Genomic DNA, 21064 nt, shown 5'->3' on the forward strand with positions numbered 1-21064 from the left:
AGACCTGTAGGAGTAATACAGAAAGCTTGAGGTCAATATTTCTCTGTAAAATTTCCAAAAATAAAATCCCAGATAGAGATACCCTAAAGTACATAATTTATTTTTTAGTAAATCACTTAAATATATGAATTGTGTATCTGCAGTGTGTAATATAAATATATTGACATTTTTGTGTATCTTTGAGCTTAATACTAAGCATGGTGAATTAAAATGTATTTTTTACTTTCAAGCAGAGTTAGTATTTGTGGTTTTTGTTTAGTCTACAATTTGGAATTACAGGGCCACTAAACTGAATTTTGTTAACTGCTTTATGTTAATTGGGATTTTGCCACTACTTTTGTTTTAAATTTTTGGTGTGTATACTCTGTATTCTGTGTAACAAAAGAATTTGCTGCCATATTTTATATTAAGATAAATATTTTCAGCACTTGTGAACATGTGTTTTTAACAAAGTTGATTTGTTTTCACACAACTTGTAGATGAGCATGTTTCTTATATTGTGACAAGATTATCCCAATATATATTATATCATGTACTTAAAAAAAAAAAGGAGCCAAACACCCTCACTGGAGGAAAGATAGCCTTTTTAGCATCTTTTTTTTTTTTTTTTTTTTTTTTTTGGGTACCAGGGATCGAACTCTGGACCTTGCGCTTGCACGGTAGGCACCAGAACCACTGAGCTAAATCCCCAGCCCCTAGATAGCCTCTTTAATAAATGGTGCTGGAAAAATTGGGCTTCAACTTGCCAAAGATTAAAACTAGACCTATATCTCTCACCATGCACTAAAGTAAAATCAAAATGGATTAATGATCTAAATATTAAAATAGAAACTCTGAACCAGTTGGAACAGAGGTTAGGTAGAACCCTTGAAGACATCGGTGTAGGAAAAGATTTTATGAACAAAACCTCAGTTGCCCGTGAACTAGCACAAACAATCAACAAGTGGGATCTCTTCTTATTAAAAGGCTTCTGCACAGCAAGAGAAACCACCAGCAGCGTGAAGAGACAACCCACAATGTGGGAAAAAATCTTCACCTGCTCTTCCTCAGACAAAGGTCTACTATCTCGAATCTATAAAGAACATAAAAAGATCAGACCTCCCAAATTTAAAGACCCAATCTGAAAATGGGCGTCTGAAATGAACAGACATTTCTCAGACAAAGAAGTAGAAATAGCAAATAAATACGTGAAAAAATGTTCAACATCACTGGTCATTCGAGAGATGCAAATGAAAACAACACTGAGATTCCACCTCACTCCAGAAAGAATGGCTGCTATCATGAAATCAACCAACAACAAATGCTGGCGGGGCTGTGGGGAAAGAGGAACCCTGCTCCACTGCTGGTGGGAGGGTAGACTGGTGCAAGTACTGTGGAAATTAGTATGGAGATATCTCAAAGAACTAGGACTGGAAGTCCCATTTGACCCTGCTATTCCACTGCTGGGCATCTTCCCCAAAGAATTAAAAGAATCATATCACAGTGATATATGTGTGTCCATGTTCATAGCAGCACAGTTTGTGAGAGCTAAAACTTGGAAACAGCCCAAATGCCCATCAACTGGAGACTGGATAAAGAAAATGTGGTTTTTCAAAATAAAATGGAGTACTACTCAGCCATAAAACATGAGAAATTAGAGACATTTATAGCTAAGTGGATGCACATTGAGGTGATACTCTTAAGTGAAATAAATAGGACACACATGTATAAATACCAAATAGTTTCTCTGGTGTGAGAAACTGAAAGTGTAAATAAGGACTAAAATGTATAATAGGTAATGTGAAATAGGAAGAAAAGGGGCAAAGGGGAAGGAAGTGGGAGGGCTAGGGGAAAGGATAGAAGGGAATGGGATTAATATGAGAAAATGGAAAAATAGGAACAAAATCTTTGTAAATAGGGAGGAATGGAGGGGTTAAAGGGAGGGCTGGGCAAGGGTGAAAAATCAGAACCAAGAGAGACTATGTAAACATGCAAATTTCCAATGATGAATGTCATTATATTGTATACCTAAAATGTACCAATGATTAGAATGAATAATCGATAATGCAAAATAGGAAGAAAAGGTCCAAAGGGGTAGGGGTAGTGGGAGGGGCAGGGGAAAGGAAAGAAGGGAAAGGAAAAATGATGAGAAATGGAAAAAATGGAAATAAAGTCTTTGTAAATAGGGAAGGGTGGAGGGGATGAAGGGAGGGCTAGGAATGGGGAAATAATAAGAACCAAGATGCATTATGTAAAGGTACAATTCGCAATGAGAAATGTAATTGTGTTGTATACCTACATTGTACCAATAAAAGAATTTAATAAAAAAAAAGAGTAGGAGAAAAAAAAAAGAAATTGAAAGGGAAGAAGTAATTCTGCAGTTATTACAGGAAGCTACCATTACCCTTATTCCAAAACCACACAAGGATCCAACCAAAAAAGAGAACTATAGACCAATCTCCTTAATTAATATATATGCAGAAATCCTCAACAAGATATTGGCATAAAGAATTCAACAAATTATTAAAAAGATCATAAATCATGACCAAGTAGGCTTCTTCCCAGGGATGCACAGATAGTTCTACATATGCAAATCAATAAATGTAACACATCACATAAATATAAGCAAGGACAAAAATTGTGTGATCATCTCAAAAGATGCAGAAAAAGCCTTTGACAAAATCCAGCATCTGTTCATGATAAAAACACTGAAGAAAATAGTTATAGAAGGACTTTATCTCAGTCTCAAAGTCATTTATGACAAACTTACTGCCAATATCATATTAAATGGGGAAAAATGGAAAGTTTTCCATCTAATATTAGGAATAAGCTAAGGATGTCCTCTATCACCACTCCTGTTCAACATACCATAATACTTGAAACATTAGCAACAGTAATTGGCAAGAAAAAGAAATAAAAGGGAAATGTATAGGAAAGGAAGAAGTCAAATTATCATTATTTACAGATGACAAGGTCCTCTACAAAGAAGATCCCCCCAAAATCCAACATTATAATTATCTTAAAATTAGATATATTAGAAATATATTAAAATATAATTATCTTATAAATAATAACCAAATTTAGTAAGGTAGCAGGATACAAAATCAACACATAAAAATCAATAGTGTTCCTGTTTATTAATTATAAACCCACTGATAAAGAAATGAGGGAAAAAGCCATTCCTAATAGCACTAAGAAAACTTAAATAGTGAGGAATTAACCTAATTAAGGACATAAAAGACCTCAAAAACTACAGTACTCTCAAAAAGGAATTAAAGGGCCGGGGCTCAGTGGTGTCGCTGCCTGCTTCGCAAACTCAAGGTCCCGAGTTCAATCCCCAGTACCAAAAATAAAAAAAAGGAATTGAAGATGACATCAGAAAATGGAAAGATATACCCTGATCCTGGATAGGCAGAATCAATATGGTCAAAATGGCCAAATTTCAGAATTGATACACAGATTTATCACAATCCCAATCAAAATCCCCATAGCATTCTTCATAGAACTGGAGAAAACAATCCTAAAATTCAAACGGAATCAGAAGAGAGCTAGAATAACAAAAGTAATCCTGGGTGAAAAAGCAAAGTGGGAGGCATCACAATCCAGGACTTGAAGTTATATTACAAGCTACTGTGATAAAACAGCATGGTACTGGCACAAAAAAGGCATGAGGATCCATGGAACAGGACAGAAGATGCAGAAACAATCCCAAGTACATTTAAGTATTTGATCTTTGAAAAAAGAGTCCAAAAACACACACTGCAGGAAAGATAGCTTCTTTAATAAATGGTGTTTGGCAGACTGGCTATCCACATGTAGCAGATTGAATCTAGACACATAATCTCTCACCATATATTAAACTAAAATCTAAATGAATCAAAGAACTAAATGTTAAACCAGAAACAACCTGCTGGAAGGCAAGATAGGTCAAACTCTTAAAGTCATAGGTGTAGGCAAGGACTTTCTGAATGGAACTCCAGTCGCACAAAAAATAGTTCCAAGAATCAACAAGTGGGTCCATATCATATTAAAAAGCTTCAGCACAGCAAAAGAAACAATCAATAGAATGCAAAGACAACCTAGAGAATGGGAACAAATTTTTGCCTGCAATTCCTCAGAGAGAGGACTCATATCTAGAATATACAAAGAGTTCAAAACATTAGATCCCTCAAAATAAAAGACCCAATCAAACAATGGGCATGTGAAATGAACAGACATTTCTTAGATGAAGAAGTAAAAATGGCTAATCAATACATGAAGAAATGCTCAACACTGTTGGCCATTAGAGAAATACAAATTAAAACAACACGGAGATTCCATCTTACCCTAGAAAAATGGCCATCATCAAGAAATCACACAACAAATGCTAGAGAGGATGTGGGAAAAAAAAAAACCCTTCTACACTCTTGGTGGGAATGTAAACTGATACAACTTCTATGGAAATCAGTATGGAGATTCCTCAAAAAACTAAAACTAGAAATTCCATTTGACCCAGCTGTTCCCATTCTAGGTATCTTCCTGAAAGAGTTAAAACATCATATTACAGAGATACATGCATACCCATGTTTATAGCAGCACAATTTATAATAGCTAAATCTTGGAAGCAGCCTATATGTTCATCAGCAGGTCAATGGTTAAAGAAAATGTGGTACTTACACACAATGGAGTAGTACTCTCCCATAAAGAAAGATAAACTTATCAGAAAATGGATGTACCTTGAGACCAAAATATTAAGTGAAATAAATCAGACATATAAGCTCAAATATCAACTGTTTCTCTTATATGATAAAACTAAAGTAGAAACAAAGAGCAAAATAAAGACAGATAATAGGAAGTAGGGTGACAGATCTTTTTTCAAATGGGAAGGGGATCAAAAGATAGAGGGAAGGGAGAGGGAGGGATGGGATAAGAGATACAAAATAGAATTAGGATGTGTTATGTACATGTACCAACTTCATACAAGGAATGTAAACATTATGTACTATGAACATGTACAAAAAAATAAAGGAATGGGGTCAAGGGATGGGTAGAGGGGGGAGGAAGAGAAGGGAAAGTTTATGCAAAAAGGAATTAAGATGTGTTATGTACATGTACCAATGTAAACATTATGTACTAAACATATGTACCAATAAACTAAAATGATAAGAAAAGAAAAAGAAAGTAGCAAGAATGATGGGATAAATATATTCAAAGCAACAGGGGAGTATTCTGAGGTTGATTAATGGCAATGCATCTTTTACTATTTTTAAATAACTATATTTTTTGATCACACATTCATACTAAAACATATCAGACAATCTGTTAATTTTTATTGGAGAAATCCTTACTGGACTCCTTGGTGCTTCTGCTTGTTTGTACTGGCTGACCTCTAGGTTTGCTATAGTTTTGCCTGTATTGCTATGGTATTGCCTGTAACCCTCTTAGGAATTCTTTTCTCCTTCTGTGTTGTACCTGTTTCCTTTTCCTCTCTTGGTCTATTCTTTTTATGGAAATGACTCCAATAGCTTCACGAGAAAGTGTCCATGAGGCAAAATCTTTCAGATATTTTTTGTATGGGATATCTTTACTACACTCATACTTGATTGCTAGTTTGGTTAGTAATCCTTTTGTATCTGTGGGGGATTGTTTCAGACACCCTATTGGATACCAAAACCTGTTGAGGTTCAAGTTCCTTATATAAAATGCAGTAGTATTTGCAAACTATCCACATCCTCCCATATACTTTAAATCATTTCTAGGTAACTTAAATACCTAATATAGATGCCATATAAAAACTTGTTACACTGTACCATTTGGGGAATAATGACAAGGAAAAAAAACTTGTATATGTTCAGTATAGATAGAAATTTTTGTCTAATATTTTCAACCCTTGATACAGGGGCTGACTATATAGAATTTTGCCTGAATATCATTTTATCAGACCTGAAGGCATTGTTTCATTGTCACTGTTGAGTCTAATGCCATTCTGATTCTTTTATAATCCTCATAATTTTTCCTTTCTATCACTTTTCTGTCATTGTAATGCAGTTTTGGGGAAAAGCAGAGGTAAGTGAGATTTGAAAAGGCCACTTTTAACCAGAAATTCTGTGCTGGGCATTATATAGGCAAGATATGTATTTTACCTTTATGGATGAAGAAATAGTTAAAAGTCTTGGACACACTCACAGAGGTAGTAACAGCAGGGGTTCAAGTCCAAGTTTGTCTGGTTCCAAAGGTTGATGCTTTTTCATTGTGTCTCCCTCCCTGATACGCTTCTAGACTAGGACTTTTTTGCTTAACTCTGGAAAGAAGATCAAAAGAAAATTTTGGAGGCTGTTTTAGGCAAAACAAGAATTGTGAAGGCTCAAGTTAATACTATTCCCCATTTTTGTAGTTAATTTTAAAGTACCATGTTTCTGCACACACCAACCTTGGTTTGAGCAGCAGGAATTCTATTCCACTTTGTTTTTTTGAGACAGGGCATGTATATCAGGCTATTTAGTTCAAGGCTGGCCTTGAACTTGTGGCAATCCTCCTGCTGCACCCTCCAAAGTGCTAGGATTACAGGTGTGTGCCACCTCTCCTGGCTATTCCACTCTTTATGTAGATGAGGCGCAGAAATGCTACCCATAGATCTAGCAAATTATTGTCACAGATGAACTAGAACTTTGGCAAACAGGATCATTTTAGCCCTTACAGATTACCTTTTTGCCAATATTTTATTATTTTAAGTGTACAGAGAAATGGAAAGAGATGTATAGTAAACACCCATATACCCAGCAATAGATGTAATTGCCAACATCATCCATCATCTATCAATCTCCGATTGTACTTTTTTTGTGGTGTACTGGAGATTGAACATAGCGTGACATTCCCAGCCTTTTTTATTTCTTTTGAGACAGGGTCTTGCTAAGTTGCCTAGGCTGGAATTGAATTTGTGATCCTCCTGTCTCTGCCTCCCAGAGTGCTGCTGGTGTGCCCAGCTCAGATTGTACCCTTGAAGTACTTTCAACTAGCTTTCCAGAATCTTCCCCATTTATTTATTTTTTTTAAATCCAGAGAATGATTTGAGAAATTCTAGTTTTAAACAACTTGGAATTTAGCCAAAGATCTGAGTACTTGCTACATGCCTAAGATGTGATGAAGGAAATATAAGGCAGTATTTATATCCAGGAAGAATTTATAAGTTAGTCAAGGAAGACAGTAGATGATGAACAATTTCTGAGCATATAAATTAGAATAGTCCAAGTATATTCTTTCTGATTTAATATATAAAATTATGAACTACTGATAAAATATTACAAAAGTATAGGCTTTAAGTGATAAATTTACCTCAGACCCCCAGAATTTATGTACATATATATATACAGAAAAATATTCCCATATTATGAACAAAGAATTCAAATACATACATATATACATTATATATACATATAAATATATATAGAAAAATATTCCCATGTTATAAACAAAGAATTCAAATCTATAGCTCATTGTTTCCTGCCTTTTTTTTCATGTCTAAAATTTCCCTCTGCTCATGATCAAAAAAAGGTACACAGTAATAATATACCTTCCTACCTCTGTCTCCTATCTACCGGCTTCCTTCCCCAGAAGCAACCTTTCTAAGACCAGTTTCCTTCAGTCTAGAGCTACTTATTGCATATAAAAAGCTTATCCATGTGTATATGAACATATACTAAAATATAAATGGGGGCATATTATACATACTGCTCCATACTTCTTGAATACTTCACTTTGGATCCCTCACACCATAATGTGAATTGGTCTTCCATTCTTCCTCCCATGCTGCCTCTTCCTTTGTACTCAGATCATAAATATTTGTTTCTTACTTGTAAAGGGAAGAAACTGAGATGACAGTGTTCTTACCCATTCATCATCAGCACATTTTGTAAAGAACTGAGTCAGATGCAGTGGCTCATGTCTGTAATCCCAGCATGTGGGAGGCTAAGGCAGAAGGATCACAAGTTTGAAGCCAGCCTGGTAGTGAGATCTTGTCTCAAGCACACACACACACACATACACACACACAAACACACACAATTCTACCTAAAAGCTAGAGAACAAGAGCTGCCTGAAGTTTTTTTGAAACTAGATTTAGTTGGAAATAATTAGGGACAGGAGATCTACAAGATGAAGCAGTGTTCATCTGAAAGGGCAAACCACCCTGACTTGTTAAGTGAATGGACACTCAGATTGTAGTCCCCAATTAAATGTACCAATTCCCATCAGAGCATGCTAAGTTTTTAACACATTTAAATATGTATTCTTTCACTCATTTTCACTTTGCTTTTCTGAGTCATGCTGATTCCAAATAAAAGCAAGTAATTCTCTGATATACAATCAATTCATCCATTTAAAAAATCTTAATTGCCTTTTGGCCCTCAGAATTCCTATACTTTATTCACCTTCCTTGAATCCCTTCAATCAGAAATGAAAGATCATGATAAGTGTAACTTTTTATTAATAACCTTGGAACAAATGGATTAATAATAATTCCTTATAGTTATATAGCATTTTACAATTTTGAAATAATTTTCACATATACCAATAAACCCTCACAACATCCCTGTGAGGGAGGTAGGGTAGGTGTTATTTTCCTATTAACAGTAAGGAGAACAAGGCTCAGAGGTGAAATAAGGTCACACAGTTGGTAAATAATGAAGCCAGGACTAGAACCTAGGCCTTCTGACATGCTGCCTCCCTGAGAACATTTAAGTAATATCTATGCTATACAATGAACATTTCTCTCCTATGATGTTAATAAGGTTTTTTAAATTTTATATTAATTTTCCCTCACATCCCTAAACATTCAAACTGTGATGAGACATTTCTTCCTTGTTATTGGACTATTTCTCAGATGTGTCAAGCACTATCCTAAGATGAAACTTATGACTAAGTTTTGAGGATCGTTGGTTACAAATTCTAATTTATGATATGAAGATTTATTTCAGAAAATTCTGCATAAGTATTCCTATGACAGACATGTCAAATTTACTTAAACTAAATAAAACAGGTCTGTTCATATTCTCAAAAGCTTTGCAATCTTACCATTAAGACTTTTAGATGTGGAAATATTGGAAGGTGTTTAGTAACATTATTGGGAAACTTATGAAGAGTGCACCTAAATGCAAGTCATATGACACTAATTTTTTTCCTTGTTGGCCTTACAGAGGACAGGGAGCCATTAGAGTCTGCTTTCAGGTATGATCCCACCTTATGTGTGATATCCTCTGTAATAAGCTAGAAAAATGATCTGAGTTATAATAATAGGAGGGTTTAGGCAGTAGTGACCAAAGCATATATGCATATGGTGGGAAGAAAACATTTGTTCTTCAGTGATTTTGCTAGGTCCAGTGTAAATTACTTATCAAGGCAGATTTTAAGCTATAGCATCTCTACTAAATTTAAAAAAATGTAAAATATGATAGAGTTATCAACTTTGAATACAAGTGAGTGTAACTGACCCAAAACTACATGTCAAAAGCAAAGTGAAGTTCAAGAGGCATGAAAGGCAAGGGATAAAACCCAATTACTGCTCTGGTACGGACTGAAAAACAAAGAGCAAACACAAACCTTCAGGTTCAAGTGAACCAGAACATCAGGCATGTAAAGCAAGTTTTAAAAATATGAAAATGTGACTGAGCTGTATTATCAGGAATGATATTTTTAAAATTTCAGTTATAACCTTTTAAATTTAAGGGCAATGGGAAGAAACAAGCCTATGGGTGATTGGTACAGAAAACAAATGGGAACTAGAAAAACAGTCAAAGTGGGAAATCAGGGAAGACCAAGGACCTTAAGTACATTCAAAATGGATTTAGAACCTCTCTAAATCTATACTTTCCAAAACTGTTTCCTAAATTGAGAGATTTGGTCAAAAGAGTTAGTGATAATGAAAGTGACATTTTTGTCTTACAAAAAGAAAGTACTTATTTAAATGTAGATTAGAAATTAATGATTAATTCACTGACTCAGCTGTAGAAACTGAAACTTAAGTGCTGCTGTCAGTGATAAATGGTAGAAAACTTTCAAAAATAGAATTGACATGATAGGACTCAACATTAAAACTATTAAGAAACAAGTACTTTTGTACTTCAAGTCTAATGAGAAAACATATTCTTATTAAAGAAATCTAACAGTTTAAACTAATGTGAAAAAATGTTAAAGCTATATTTAAGTTTTCTAAGATAAGAAGATCTAGAATGCTCTATTCTGGTATTCCGGTATACAAGCTCAAAATCAACTACACTTTTTAAAGGCATCTAGACTAGCCTAGACTGTATGTCTTACATAGTATCATTGTCATCATCATCTTCATGTTTTCTCTTCAGTGGGTTTGATTCATTGGCTGTGTTCTGTGTAGAAACCATGTTGGTGGTAATAAGAATATTTTTGGGTCCAATCATTGAAGGATTAATCAGAACATTTTGAACTGCAGTAGTTGAAGGAACTGTAAATAGAGAAGAAAATCCCCATAAACTTTGAATTATCCAGAATCTAAAACATATGGTCAAAAGTAAATAATAAAGCTTGGTGTAATTCTAATAAAAATTTCAATACAATGGAGTGCAACTACATCATGGAACAGTGGTGGTGAACCTAAGGCATGTACGCTGCAGTGGGTTGTTTATATTACTGAAAGCTCTAAAAGGTTCGTCATCACTGTCATAGAAGAAACACTGGTAATTACATTGCATTAAAAGTGTGGTTTTTTTTTTTGGTACCAGGGATCAAACTGGGGACCCTGCGCTTGCGCAGCAGTCACTGGAACCACTGAGCTAAATCCCTGGACCCTAAAAGTTTTTTTTTTTTGAGACAGGGTCTTGCTATGTGTAGTTCCAGCTGGTCTTGAACTCACTATATAGCCCAGGCTGGCCTCAATCTCACAGCAATCCTCCTGTCTCAGCCTCCTGAGTGCTGGGATTACAGGCATGTGTCTCCATTTCATTAAGAGTTTTAATTAAATTTTTAAAATGTTTATTTTATCAGAAATTAATAATTCTAAGTTAAAGGGTACAATGTGTCATTTGATCTATGTATATAGAAAGATTAAACCTACTTAAATATATCTAATGCAAAGTTAGAGAGATTTTATTATATTTCAACCATCTGAAATTTCAATTAGTACTTAGTGCACTGGATTCATCATGCAACATACTAAATGCACATGTTTAAGGCCAGGAATCATGTTTTCCATATAGGCCAATGTTTTAAAAGTTGTTTATTGTATGCAGGTGGGTTTTAAAAGATGTGAATATATGCATTACTAAACTATGCTACTTCAGAATTCTATTTAATATGATTCCAACCATATGTATATACACTTTATATTTATATATCCTTCTATGAAGTGAGTAAAGATACACTTTTCATTTGAATTTGCATTTACATTCTGGATTATACACACATATTTGTCACAAAGTTGTATGATTTTCTTTTACCTTAAGTGCTTTTTCCCTGAAGATGCCTTATGTTTGAGGACCCCAACATTTTTTAGTTCATAGCATTCTTTGACAATCTGATGAACATGTTGAATATTCTCCCCTCTCCATGAAAATGTTACATATATATAAAACTTCATACAATTTAAAAAGACTAATTTACAGCATTACTGCCACCTTCCTAGTGAAATTACTCCCAAATTTTGTCCCCCCCCCCATTACCTGGTTTGACAGGTGTGGACTGAGAAGATGGAATCTGCATGGTAAATCTTTGGCTTGTCACTGACACTGGAGTTGCCACTTTATTTGAGACAGACATTGTTTGTGGGGCTGCTGTAGTTAAAATTAACAGACCATGTTAGACAACTTATTAGATAGATTTATATTCTACATTCCTTAGCTTATCAGAAATTACCTTCAAAGCACAGGAAACTAAGGGAAGGTGACAAAGTATCATTAGAAATAAGAGAAAAGTGATTTTTCAAAAGTTTACAAACTTATTTAGATGCTATAAAACTGGTTTGGGGGTGTGGCTCAGTGGTAAAGCACTTGCCTAACATGTCTGAGTTTCTAGGTTCCATCTCTAGCACTACAAAACAAATGAACAAGAACCCCAAGATTCAGTACAGTATGGTGGCAAAAAATGTAGGCTTTGGAGCCTATCTTGTCTGAGTTTGAATCTAGGCTTTATCACCTATTAGCTGGGTTTCCTTGGGAAACTATCTAATCTTTTTGTACCTCAGTTTTCTCATCTGTGAAATTGGGACAATAGCACCCATTTCACAAAATTCTTGTTAGAATTAAGTAAAAATAACCCATATAAAGTTCTTCAAACTGTATCTAGTACAGAGTAGGCAAATTTTAGCTATACAAAACCTTGAAGTTGGGAGTTTAATACATTTTTACTGGCTTGAACCACTGGTGGTACATGCAAGATTGTTCCATTAGGCAGCTTGTACCACTGGTGGTACAAATGGATATAATCACTTCTATTAGCTTTTTTACTAATAAAATTAATAAAAAGTCTATAGACTAAATTTAGTTAGTTGCTTTTATTTGAATAATTACTGCCCAAATATAAAATTTAATATTATTCATACCAATTAAAATTATTACAGTAATCAACAGATTTATTTCATTAAATTAAAAGAAATTTATTTATATTCATGAATAGTTTGTCAATAATTAATTCTCTATATTGTAACATGGAAATCTTACAAGTACCCCATTGCTGGTGCATATAATAGGCATTTATAACTGCTATATCACAAACAAACTGTATTATAATTTTTTATATCATTTTAATGTTTTCCTTAAGAACTGTAATATGATGACATTTAGTCTGTTAAATCAATGCCTTTCTTCGCATTATTGTAATCAAAGACCCTCCTGAGAAGCAGTATAAGCCACCCGATGGGACAGTCATACATATACTACCAGTGGTTCAAGCTGTTAGGAATGATTGAATCAAATCGGAGCTGCCCCAGCTACGAGACATACAAATTACGACCCCATGAAGAACATGTTAAAAGACTCTAGACATCTATTAATTACCTTAGGTGTCACTTTTAATGTTTGTCACTTGTTGAGAATTAGAGGATGTCTATTATGCCTATGAATCTAAATCAACATGCATCTAACAAAAAAGAAGCCAATCAAATAGACTTGAGATCCCCAGGTGGGCACAAGAAACTTACTCCTTTTTTATGTTCAGAGACTTTTTAAGCAGAAAGTGATCTTGGAGATAACCTAGTCCAAAACTCTCAGCTAAATTCTATTCCTTACTTTTTTCTGTGGTGCTGGGTATCAAACCCAGGGTTTTGTACAAGTGTTCTACCACTGAACTGTACCCCCAACTCCTACTCCTTATTTTAAGGCACATCTCAAATATTGACCCTATTTTATAAAATTTTCCTCAATTTGCTCGGTTAGAAAGCTCATTTCCTGCCTCTGAAATTCCCTTAACATTTCATAGGAGTCTTTTTATTAGTATCTTATCTCACTCACTAGCTTATAAACCTTGACTAACATTTTCATCCTTGTGAGCATAAGCTCTTGTGCCTTGTTCCTAGCAGGTGCTTAACAAATGTTTGATTAATGGATTAATTTTGCAAGATTTAATATCTGTACTGGCATTGCCCTCAAAAAATATTTATGGAAATATGTCTAAGTTGTCCTTTGGGGATGTAGGCTTTCCATACATCCCTTCCCCCTGGAACTAGTCCTTTACCCAGGGACAGAGTTGCTTTTGGACAGTGCAACCAGCATCATCTTTAAGGAAAAAGGGGAAATAAAACCCAAAGGCACCCAGAAATCTGGGTTCCTATGCTTTCTTTCCCAAACCCAGAAGGTGGTACCTCACTCTAATATATCTCTATCCCTAGGCAAGCTTTCCCATGTATTAAGGAGTGGTCCAAAGAATTTGGTGGAGCTTAACGAGGCAATATAAGTATTTTATTTTGTCAAGAAAACAAAATTCCACAGTAAGTAGATGTTTTCTTGGCCATTAACTTAACAAATTGTTAAAACATTTAAATAGGTATGGAGTTAAGGCTTTAAAATTGAACAGAGCAGGTGTTCACATCTCAAAGTATATAAAATTAGTTTAAAATTTTAAAATTTAAAGTTTACATCTTTAATAATAGTTTTTGGTAGCACCCTCACTTTAGATTTTAAAAATCTCTAAAACATATAAAACAAATGACTAGGAATAAAAATCACAACTGAGAACTGAAATTTGTTAATTTGCCTAAAACATGTAACAGACTAGGACAGTGGTGGCGAACCTATACCACGTGTGCCACAGTGGGTCCTTGTTGTCACTGAAAACTCTAAAAGGTTTGCCAACACTGGACTAGGAGTTTAAAAATTGATACTGTCAAACATGCTGGTATATGGCTATAGTCCTAAACTATTTGGAAAGTGGAGGCAGGAGGATTGCTCGAGCCCAGGAATTTGAGACCAGCCTGGGCAACAGAGAGACCCTGTCTCAAAAAATAAAAATAAAAAACTGGTACTCAACATGAATCCACAGACAAGTAGTATATGGCAAAAAAATTATATAGACTATTATGCAAATTTCCATTCACAAAGATCATATGTAGGTAATTAGAAATATATACCTAATACTATATCAGGCTGGTTTTATTTTTGTGGTGCTGAGGACTGAACCCTTGCTCATGGTAGGCAGGGGCTTTCTACCACTAAGCTACATCCCCAGGCCATTCAAAAATTTTATTTTGAGACTGGGTCTTTTTTTTTTTTTTTTGGCACCGGGGAGCAAACTCAGGACCTTGTGCTTGTGAGGCAGGCGCGATGCCACTGAGCAAAATCCCCGGCTGAGACTGAGTCTTGCTATTTTGCCTAGGCTGGCCTTGAACTTGCGATCCTCTTTCTTTAGCCTCCCAAGTAGCTGGGACTATAGGCATACAACTCCATACCTGGCTCTAGGATCGGTTTAAATTGCTGAAATGTAACTTATATCCTGAGAAGTAGATGTAGTTCACACCTCAAAAATCAAATGCTTATACTAGAGGTATAAAATGGCTATAGGACTCGTTATAGGCAGTAGGATTTATAAAATTAATACTAGTGAAAGAAAGGGGACTTTCTTTTCCTGAAAGTATTTTGATTACTTTTTCTCAAGAAACCCAGCAAGAACAAATGAAAAAAAATCAAGAACTCTAATTACATTGTTTTCCTTGTTCAAACAATGACATTAACAAATAATGATTTGTTTTTCTTTTTTTTCTTTTTTTTTCAGTACTGGGGAGTGAACCCAGTGCCTTCACACTAAGCTACATCCCCAGCCCTTTTTTGAGACAGGGCCTTGTCAAGTTGCCTAGGCTGGGCTCAGACTTACATTTCTCCTGGCGTCAGCCCCCCACAGTGCTGAGATTACAGATACGTGCCACCATGCCTGGCTTAAATGATGGTTTCTAAACCCTATTCTCCACTAAAAGGAACCAGGGCTCTTTGAGAAGTGGTTAATTGCAGGACTAAGGTAGGAAAATACTGTATAAGATGGGATTAGAACATCTTGTGTCAGAAAGTAAGAATGTTCAAGGCCAGGGATGTAGCTCAGCTCAGCGGCACAGTGCCTGCCTGGCAAGTGGGAGGTCCTGAGTTTGATCCCTGGTATCAAACAAAACAAAACAAAAACAAAACAGAAAGAAAGAATCTTCAAACTATTATGGAGCTCTATCAAAAGGGATAGAGGACAGTTTGACAGGGCTTTCTCTGACCAAAATAGGTCAGTACTATTTTTTGTTTTTTGAGATAGGTTCTCCCTATGTTGCTCAAGCTAGTCTCTTACTGTTTAAAAATGGTTAGTAATAAAAAACGTAATTATATTTTAAAATCCTTAAGCTTTTCACATTTTGTCCTTTTTAAAACTATTCCCATTTTATACAGAAATTTCTAACAATAAGGCTGCTGCCTTAAGTGTGTTTGGCAACTGCATCTGTATAGACAGAAACAATACAGCAGAGGGTAAACTTGTTTCTGGTATCATAGTTAATACCAACAATGGTGTTGGGCAATGTTCAACTTTATACTCATTTGGGATCAGACTCTCTTTGCAGCTTTCTCATTTTGAAATCCAGGTAAAATGTGCACTTTTACTAGAGGATGACATACAAGAATTTCTGACTCACTTTTTGACTTGGATTATAGTTCAAAACCAAATGGTAAGGCACCTCTTTTTTACCAGCCAGAAAAGCTATTTCCCCCTTTTACTTACCTATAGTAGGAGTGGTAGGTCTGCTACTAACAGCACCAACACTTAACCGGGGAACTAGTCGTCCTTGACTAGGTCCCTAGGGGATTTAAAGAAAAGTTAGTTTTATTGTTATTAAGATTTGACATTTCAACTTAACCAAGAGTGAAATTATTAATGGATAACCCATGTCGAGAATGTCTTCTTTTTGCTTTCAGTGCTCTAAATCCAATATTTAAACTAGTTTTCACAAACATATATACATATACTTATCTATATAAAATTAGATATGAGTACATCTAACTCTGTATGGTATTTAAGATGGAGTCTTATCTGAATGGGGATAAGAGCTAACTTTCTTGTGATTTTTAATCTTCACTAGTTAATATTTTAATCCAAAAATAAATAAAACTCTCATAGCATAGAATTTCAGAAAACAAAGGCGGTCTAATACAGGGAGAAGTTTTTTCAGTGGTGGGAGAGCCTAAGGTCATATTTAAGAAAGCTGGTCCAACCCCTGATGGTATATTATTTACTCTATTATCAAATGTCACTAAAATCTATGACATAGTGGAAATATTGGGAGTTATGAGACCTGAGAATCAGGCATAGCTTTGCCATTCATCCCATAAATAAGTTCAGGCTCAGTTTACTAAAGTGAAAAAAAGTTTACTTGGGTAAATGAACGCTAAAGTTCCTTCTCCTCTAAAACTTTTTAAAATTCTTAAGCTTTGATCTCCTGCATTATCCACAGGAATCTGCTTTTTTTACAAATTCCCTTATTATATCCCATATTTTTTAAAAGCAAAGTTGACTAAAAATCTTACCTTTTTTATTAAGGACTTCAGCCTATAGTTTGGAGCTGTTAAGCAGTATCTATCAGGTGGTAGTCTAGGTCCTGCATATGGTTTAATCAGTGGCAAAGGCGTTTGATTTTTCTGCCTTGCAATATCCAGTAAAAACTAAGAGGACAACAAATTCTCATTAGAACTACAACTTTAAAAATTGTAAGTAAAAATAACTTCAAATAAATGTTTGCTCACATCTCTCGGGGGAGGAGAGGTAAAAGATTGGTCAGCACGACACTGGATTGCCAGTCTGACATCATCTGCATCAACATTAGGTTTCTTAGCATGGCTTGAATAAATTTTTGCATCATCCAGAATTGTAGTCACATACCCTTTAAGAATAAAACAATTTTTCTTAATCATAGGAAGACAGCTTAATATTTATGGCCACTTAACTTTAGTAAAATGTTCCACTAATTCCAGAAAAGTTTATGAATTTTGGTTTTAATTGTCTAATTGTCCTATTCATATGATACATTTGAAACAGATATAATAGTACACTGTAAATACTATTGTCCTATAACCTGAGCTCCTTTTTTAGTGCTTTATTTCTATATTAATAACATAACTTGGTTGAAAATGTTCTTACAATAAAATGATCTTTTCTAATTCACAAGTTTGACAAGTTTTTTCTCAACTTACGGAACGCAAATTCCAACATTTGATTTATAACCCTTGGTTCATACTCTGTGATTCCCATATCCTTCAGGATCTGTGCCATCACCTGTGGATTCAAATAAAAATGCCAGATGCATAACCTAGGTAATGAATATCAAGACTGGATTGAAGGTAGTATTTATAATACAAGGTCTTCCTTCTCTAGGCTCCAAACTCCTATTCATCCTTGTCCTCTCAAGTGAGTGGCAATGATCACACCAAATAAGTTACATGCTTTTGCTCAAAACTTGATTTATTTATTTATTTATGTATTTATTTACTTATTTATGGCAGAGGTTGGCTTTCCCAGTAGAGGCAGGGGTGGCTCCAGCTGGTTGTCATTTTCGGATGTAGTCGTGGGGGAAGCTAGCATCAGAAGCACAGGCATGGAGACTCAGGGCTCACGGATGGGGTGAGACAACGAGGCGGAGGCCTGAGGCCCAGGAGACAAAGCAGGGCTGCCAGGCCCGCTCACTGTAACGCCGCGACTCTCTAGAGGGGCTCAGCTGAGCTGCAGAAGAGTGCCCCGGGGGCCAAGGAGAACCCGCATGACCTCTACTCCGGGCTGGCCCCCCTCCCCCCGCGCTGGGTTGACGCCCACGCGCGAGCCCACCCTCAAGGCCTTGTCTGGGCCTGGCTCACAGGCTCCCGGCTGTGCTGGTCTTTCCGTCCTGTCTCTCATCCTTCGCACTTACCAGTGCATCTCTGGGAGCGTTCTTGGGAGGCGCCATCTTGCCGGACTCCATGTTACCCAGCCTCTTGTCGTCAGGGGAGAGAGAGCAGTTCACTGACTCCTCGCTCAGGCCCCACCCCTATGGGGGCGGGAGGTGGGTTACTGAGCTGGCCGGCCTTTTACAGCCATTTCACAGCCATTTCACAGCCCTTTCGCAGCTCTGGTCTGTGAGGTCTCCCGGAGACAGCTCTCTGAGAGCTGTGCCCAGGCGTCGGGCATCTGGTGCCCAGCATCAGAGAGAGTGGGAGCCAGCTAGAAGGACTGGAAAAGGCGTGTAAGCTTTCTTCTGAGAGTTGTGCCGGGAGCTAAGTGATGTAGAAGAGTGGAGAAGCTTGTCTTCCCAAAGTTGTTCTCCAGCAAGGTACACAGATGGGCTACCCTCATCTTGGCTGGGCTGCCTCCTCAAACCCTCTGCTACCACACTGTCTCGGTCCAGCCCCCTGAAATTTCCTGTAGGAGCCGTGCCTCCACTTGCCTCAGTATTAGGATTGCCAGGTCAAACACAGAACACCCGGTTACACTTGAATATCACACCAACAAGGAATATATTTTTGTATAGGTGTATCCCACATACTGCATGGACTATACTGATACTTACAATACAAAGTTATTTGGTGTTGATCTGACACTGAGATTTAACTGAGCATTCTAGATTTTTATTTGATAAATCTGACAACCCCACCCAATAGCTCTACACACCTAGGACTTTGGTCAGTGGGACTTAGGTCAGCTCCTGTCGTGCTTCACATCCTGCCATGGCTGCCCATTTTACACTGATGGACAGCCAAAACCTTAATTGCCTTAAAGTTTCCACCGAAGCCCCTCAGCTTTGTCGCTTAGTCTGGGCAGCTCTGTTCCCATTGAAGCCCACATAGGGCCCTTCCTTGCCTTCCAGATTGCTCCTGACACATTTCTCCTCAGAACAGTCTGAGTGAATTTCTTTTTTTTCCCATGGTACTGGAGATCGAACTCAGGACCTTGTGCTTGCAAGGCAGATGTGGCGCCACTGAGCTAAATCCTCGGCTGAGTGAGTGAATTTCTTGAGACCCATGCATTCAGCCTGAGTTACTTTTCAAAAAAGAAGCGTCAGTCCACCATTTCTGGCTTAAAAAGTTCCTGAGAACTGCTTTACACCTTCATCCACTAACACCCAAGCATCACTCCATTTCAGGAAAAGACACCATGACTCACCTGAGAGTAGGCAGTCTCATCCCCACTTTCCCTCACAATTCTCAAGTAATACAATAATGAGTCTGGTGAGGATGACCTCCCAGTTTCAAGATATCTGTCTGTGTCTGTATCTCTACCCAGTGGTACCATGGAATGAAGTTGAAGCCAACAGCCTTACTCATCAAGATTATAGAAATTGGTCTCCAAAATAGGGTCCTCCCATAGGTTTTTAAAAAAATTATTTTTATTACTATATGTTTTCAGTAATGATTACATTCATTGTGGGGAGTTTGTACATGTATATAATACATCTTATTTTTTAAAGTCCCTTTTACCTCCCCTTCCCCTCCCTCCATCTCTACAGTCCCCATACAACTTGCAAAAGACCTATCTTCCTATTTCCTATTATTTATCTTTTATTCTGCTCTTTAATTTATTTAAAGTTTGGGTTTCTTGTATAAGAGGAACGCTGTGATATTTAAGCTAGTATATCTGATTTATTTCACTTAACATTAATTTCAAAGTGGATCCATTTTCCTACAAATGACTCAAATTTATACTTTATGGCAGAGTAGTACTCCATTGAGTATAAATACTCCATTTTCTTTATACATTCATCTGTTGATGGACATATAGGCTGCCTCCCAGATTTAGATATTACAAACTGTGCTGCTATAAACATGGGTTTGCATGTATCACTGTAATATAATGTCTTTAACTCTTAGAAAGATAAGTAGAGGCCAGGGATGTAGCTCAGTGACACTGTGCCTGCCTGGCAAGTGCAAGGTCCTGAGTTTGATCCTAGTACTGTAAAACAAAACAAAAAACCCACAAAAACCCCACAAACACACACACACACACACAAACCTTAATAGAAAGATAAGTAGAAGGGGAATAGCTGGGTGAAATGGAATTTCTATTTTTAGTTTTTTGGAAGCATTTCCATACTGCTTTCCACAGTGGTTGCACTGGTTTACTTTCCCACCAAAAATGTCAAAAGGTTCCTTTTCCCCTGCAGCCTCTCTAGCATTTGTTTTTACTTGATTTCTTGGTGATAGCCATTCTTTCAGGAGTAAGATAAAATCTCAGTGTTGTTTTAATTTGAATTTCTCTACTGGCCAGAGATGTTGAGCATTTTTCATATATTCAATGGATATTTGTATTTCTTTTTTTTCCCATTAAGTTTATTGGTACATTTTAGGTATAAAATACAGTTACATTCATCACTGAGATCTTGTACCATTATATCAGTATCTTGGTTCTTTTTTTTTTCCCTCCTCCTGCCCTCCCTTCACCCCCTCCACGCTTCCCTATTTGTAAAGACATTGTTTCCATTTTTTTTCCTTTTCTCATATTTTTTCTTTTCCCTTCTTTCCTTTCCCCTACCCCTCCCACTTTCCCTACTCCTTTAGACCTTTTCTTCCTACAACACAATATCAATTATAAATTTTTAAAGTTACAATATCAAAATTTAGAGGACATTACCACAGATTTTACAGAATTTAAAAGGATATAGAAA

General features: G+C 36.4%; 1 protein-coding gene and 1 long non-coding RNA gene across 4 annotated transcripts in view; one reads left to right on the forward strand and one right to left on the reverse strand.

The window, feature by feature from the left end:
- Taf9b (TATA-box binding protein associated factor 9b) overlaps nucleotides 1-18500 on the reverse strand; it is a 62633-nt gene extending 44133 nt beyond the window's left edge. The window contains exons 1-9 of one of the 3 annotated variants that reach the window (XM_021246502.2): nucleotides 18338-18447; nucleotides 17924-18153; nucleotides 17628-17709; nucleotides 17181-17317; nucleotides 16965-17099; nucleotides 16162-16237; nucleotides 11643-11753; nucleotides 10270-10429; nucleotides 6029-6259 (exon numbers count right to left, since the gene is read on the reverse strand). In XM_021246502.2, the coding sequence (XP_021102161.1) occupies nucleotides 6166-6259; nucleotides 10270-10429; nucleotides 11643-11753; nucleotides 16162-16237; nucleotides 16965-17099; nucleotides 17181-17317; nucleotides 17628-17706 (792 nt within the window). In that variant the 5' untranslated portion in view covers nucleotides 17707-17709; nucleotides 17924-18153; nucleotides 18338-18447 and the 3' untranslated portion in view covers nucleotides 6029-6165. Of the gene's footprint in view, nucleotides 1-3740; nucleotides 6260-10269; nucleotides 10430-11642; nucleotides 11754-16161; nucleotides 16238-16964; nucleotides 17100-17180; nucleotides 17318-17627; nucleotides 17710-17923; nucleotides 18154-18337 lie in introns of those variants that run through there. The other 2 variants (XM_087196607.1, XM_004867480.4) reach the window with 2 other exon arrangements.
- An 80-nt stretch (nucleotides 18501-18580) lies between these two features.
- Nucleotides 18581-21064, forward strand: part of LOC110346222 (uncharacterized) — a 66801-nt gene continuing 64317 nt past the window's right edge. Inside the window, exon 1 of the long non-coding RNA XR_002390125.2 lies at nucleotides 18581-18736. This is a non-coding gene — a long non-coding RNA (uncharacterized LOC110346222). The remainder of the gene's footprint in view (nucleotides 18737-21064) is intronic.

This window comes from Heterocephalus glaber, unplaced genomic scaffold (assembly GCF_053883595.1).
Source record: "Heterocephalus glaber isolate CG9 unplaced genomic scaffold, H.glaber_assembly_v1.0 deba00001613, whole genome shotgun sequence".
NCBI lineage: Eukaryota > Metazoa > Chordata > Mammalia > Rodentia > Bathyergidae > Heterocephalus > Heterocephalus glaber.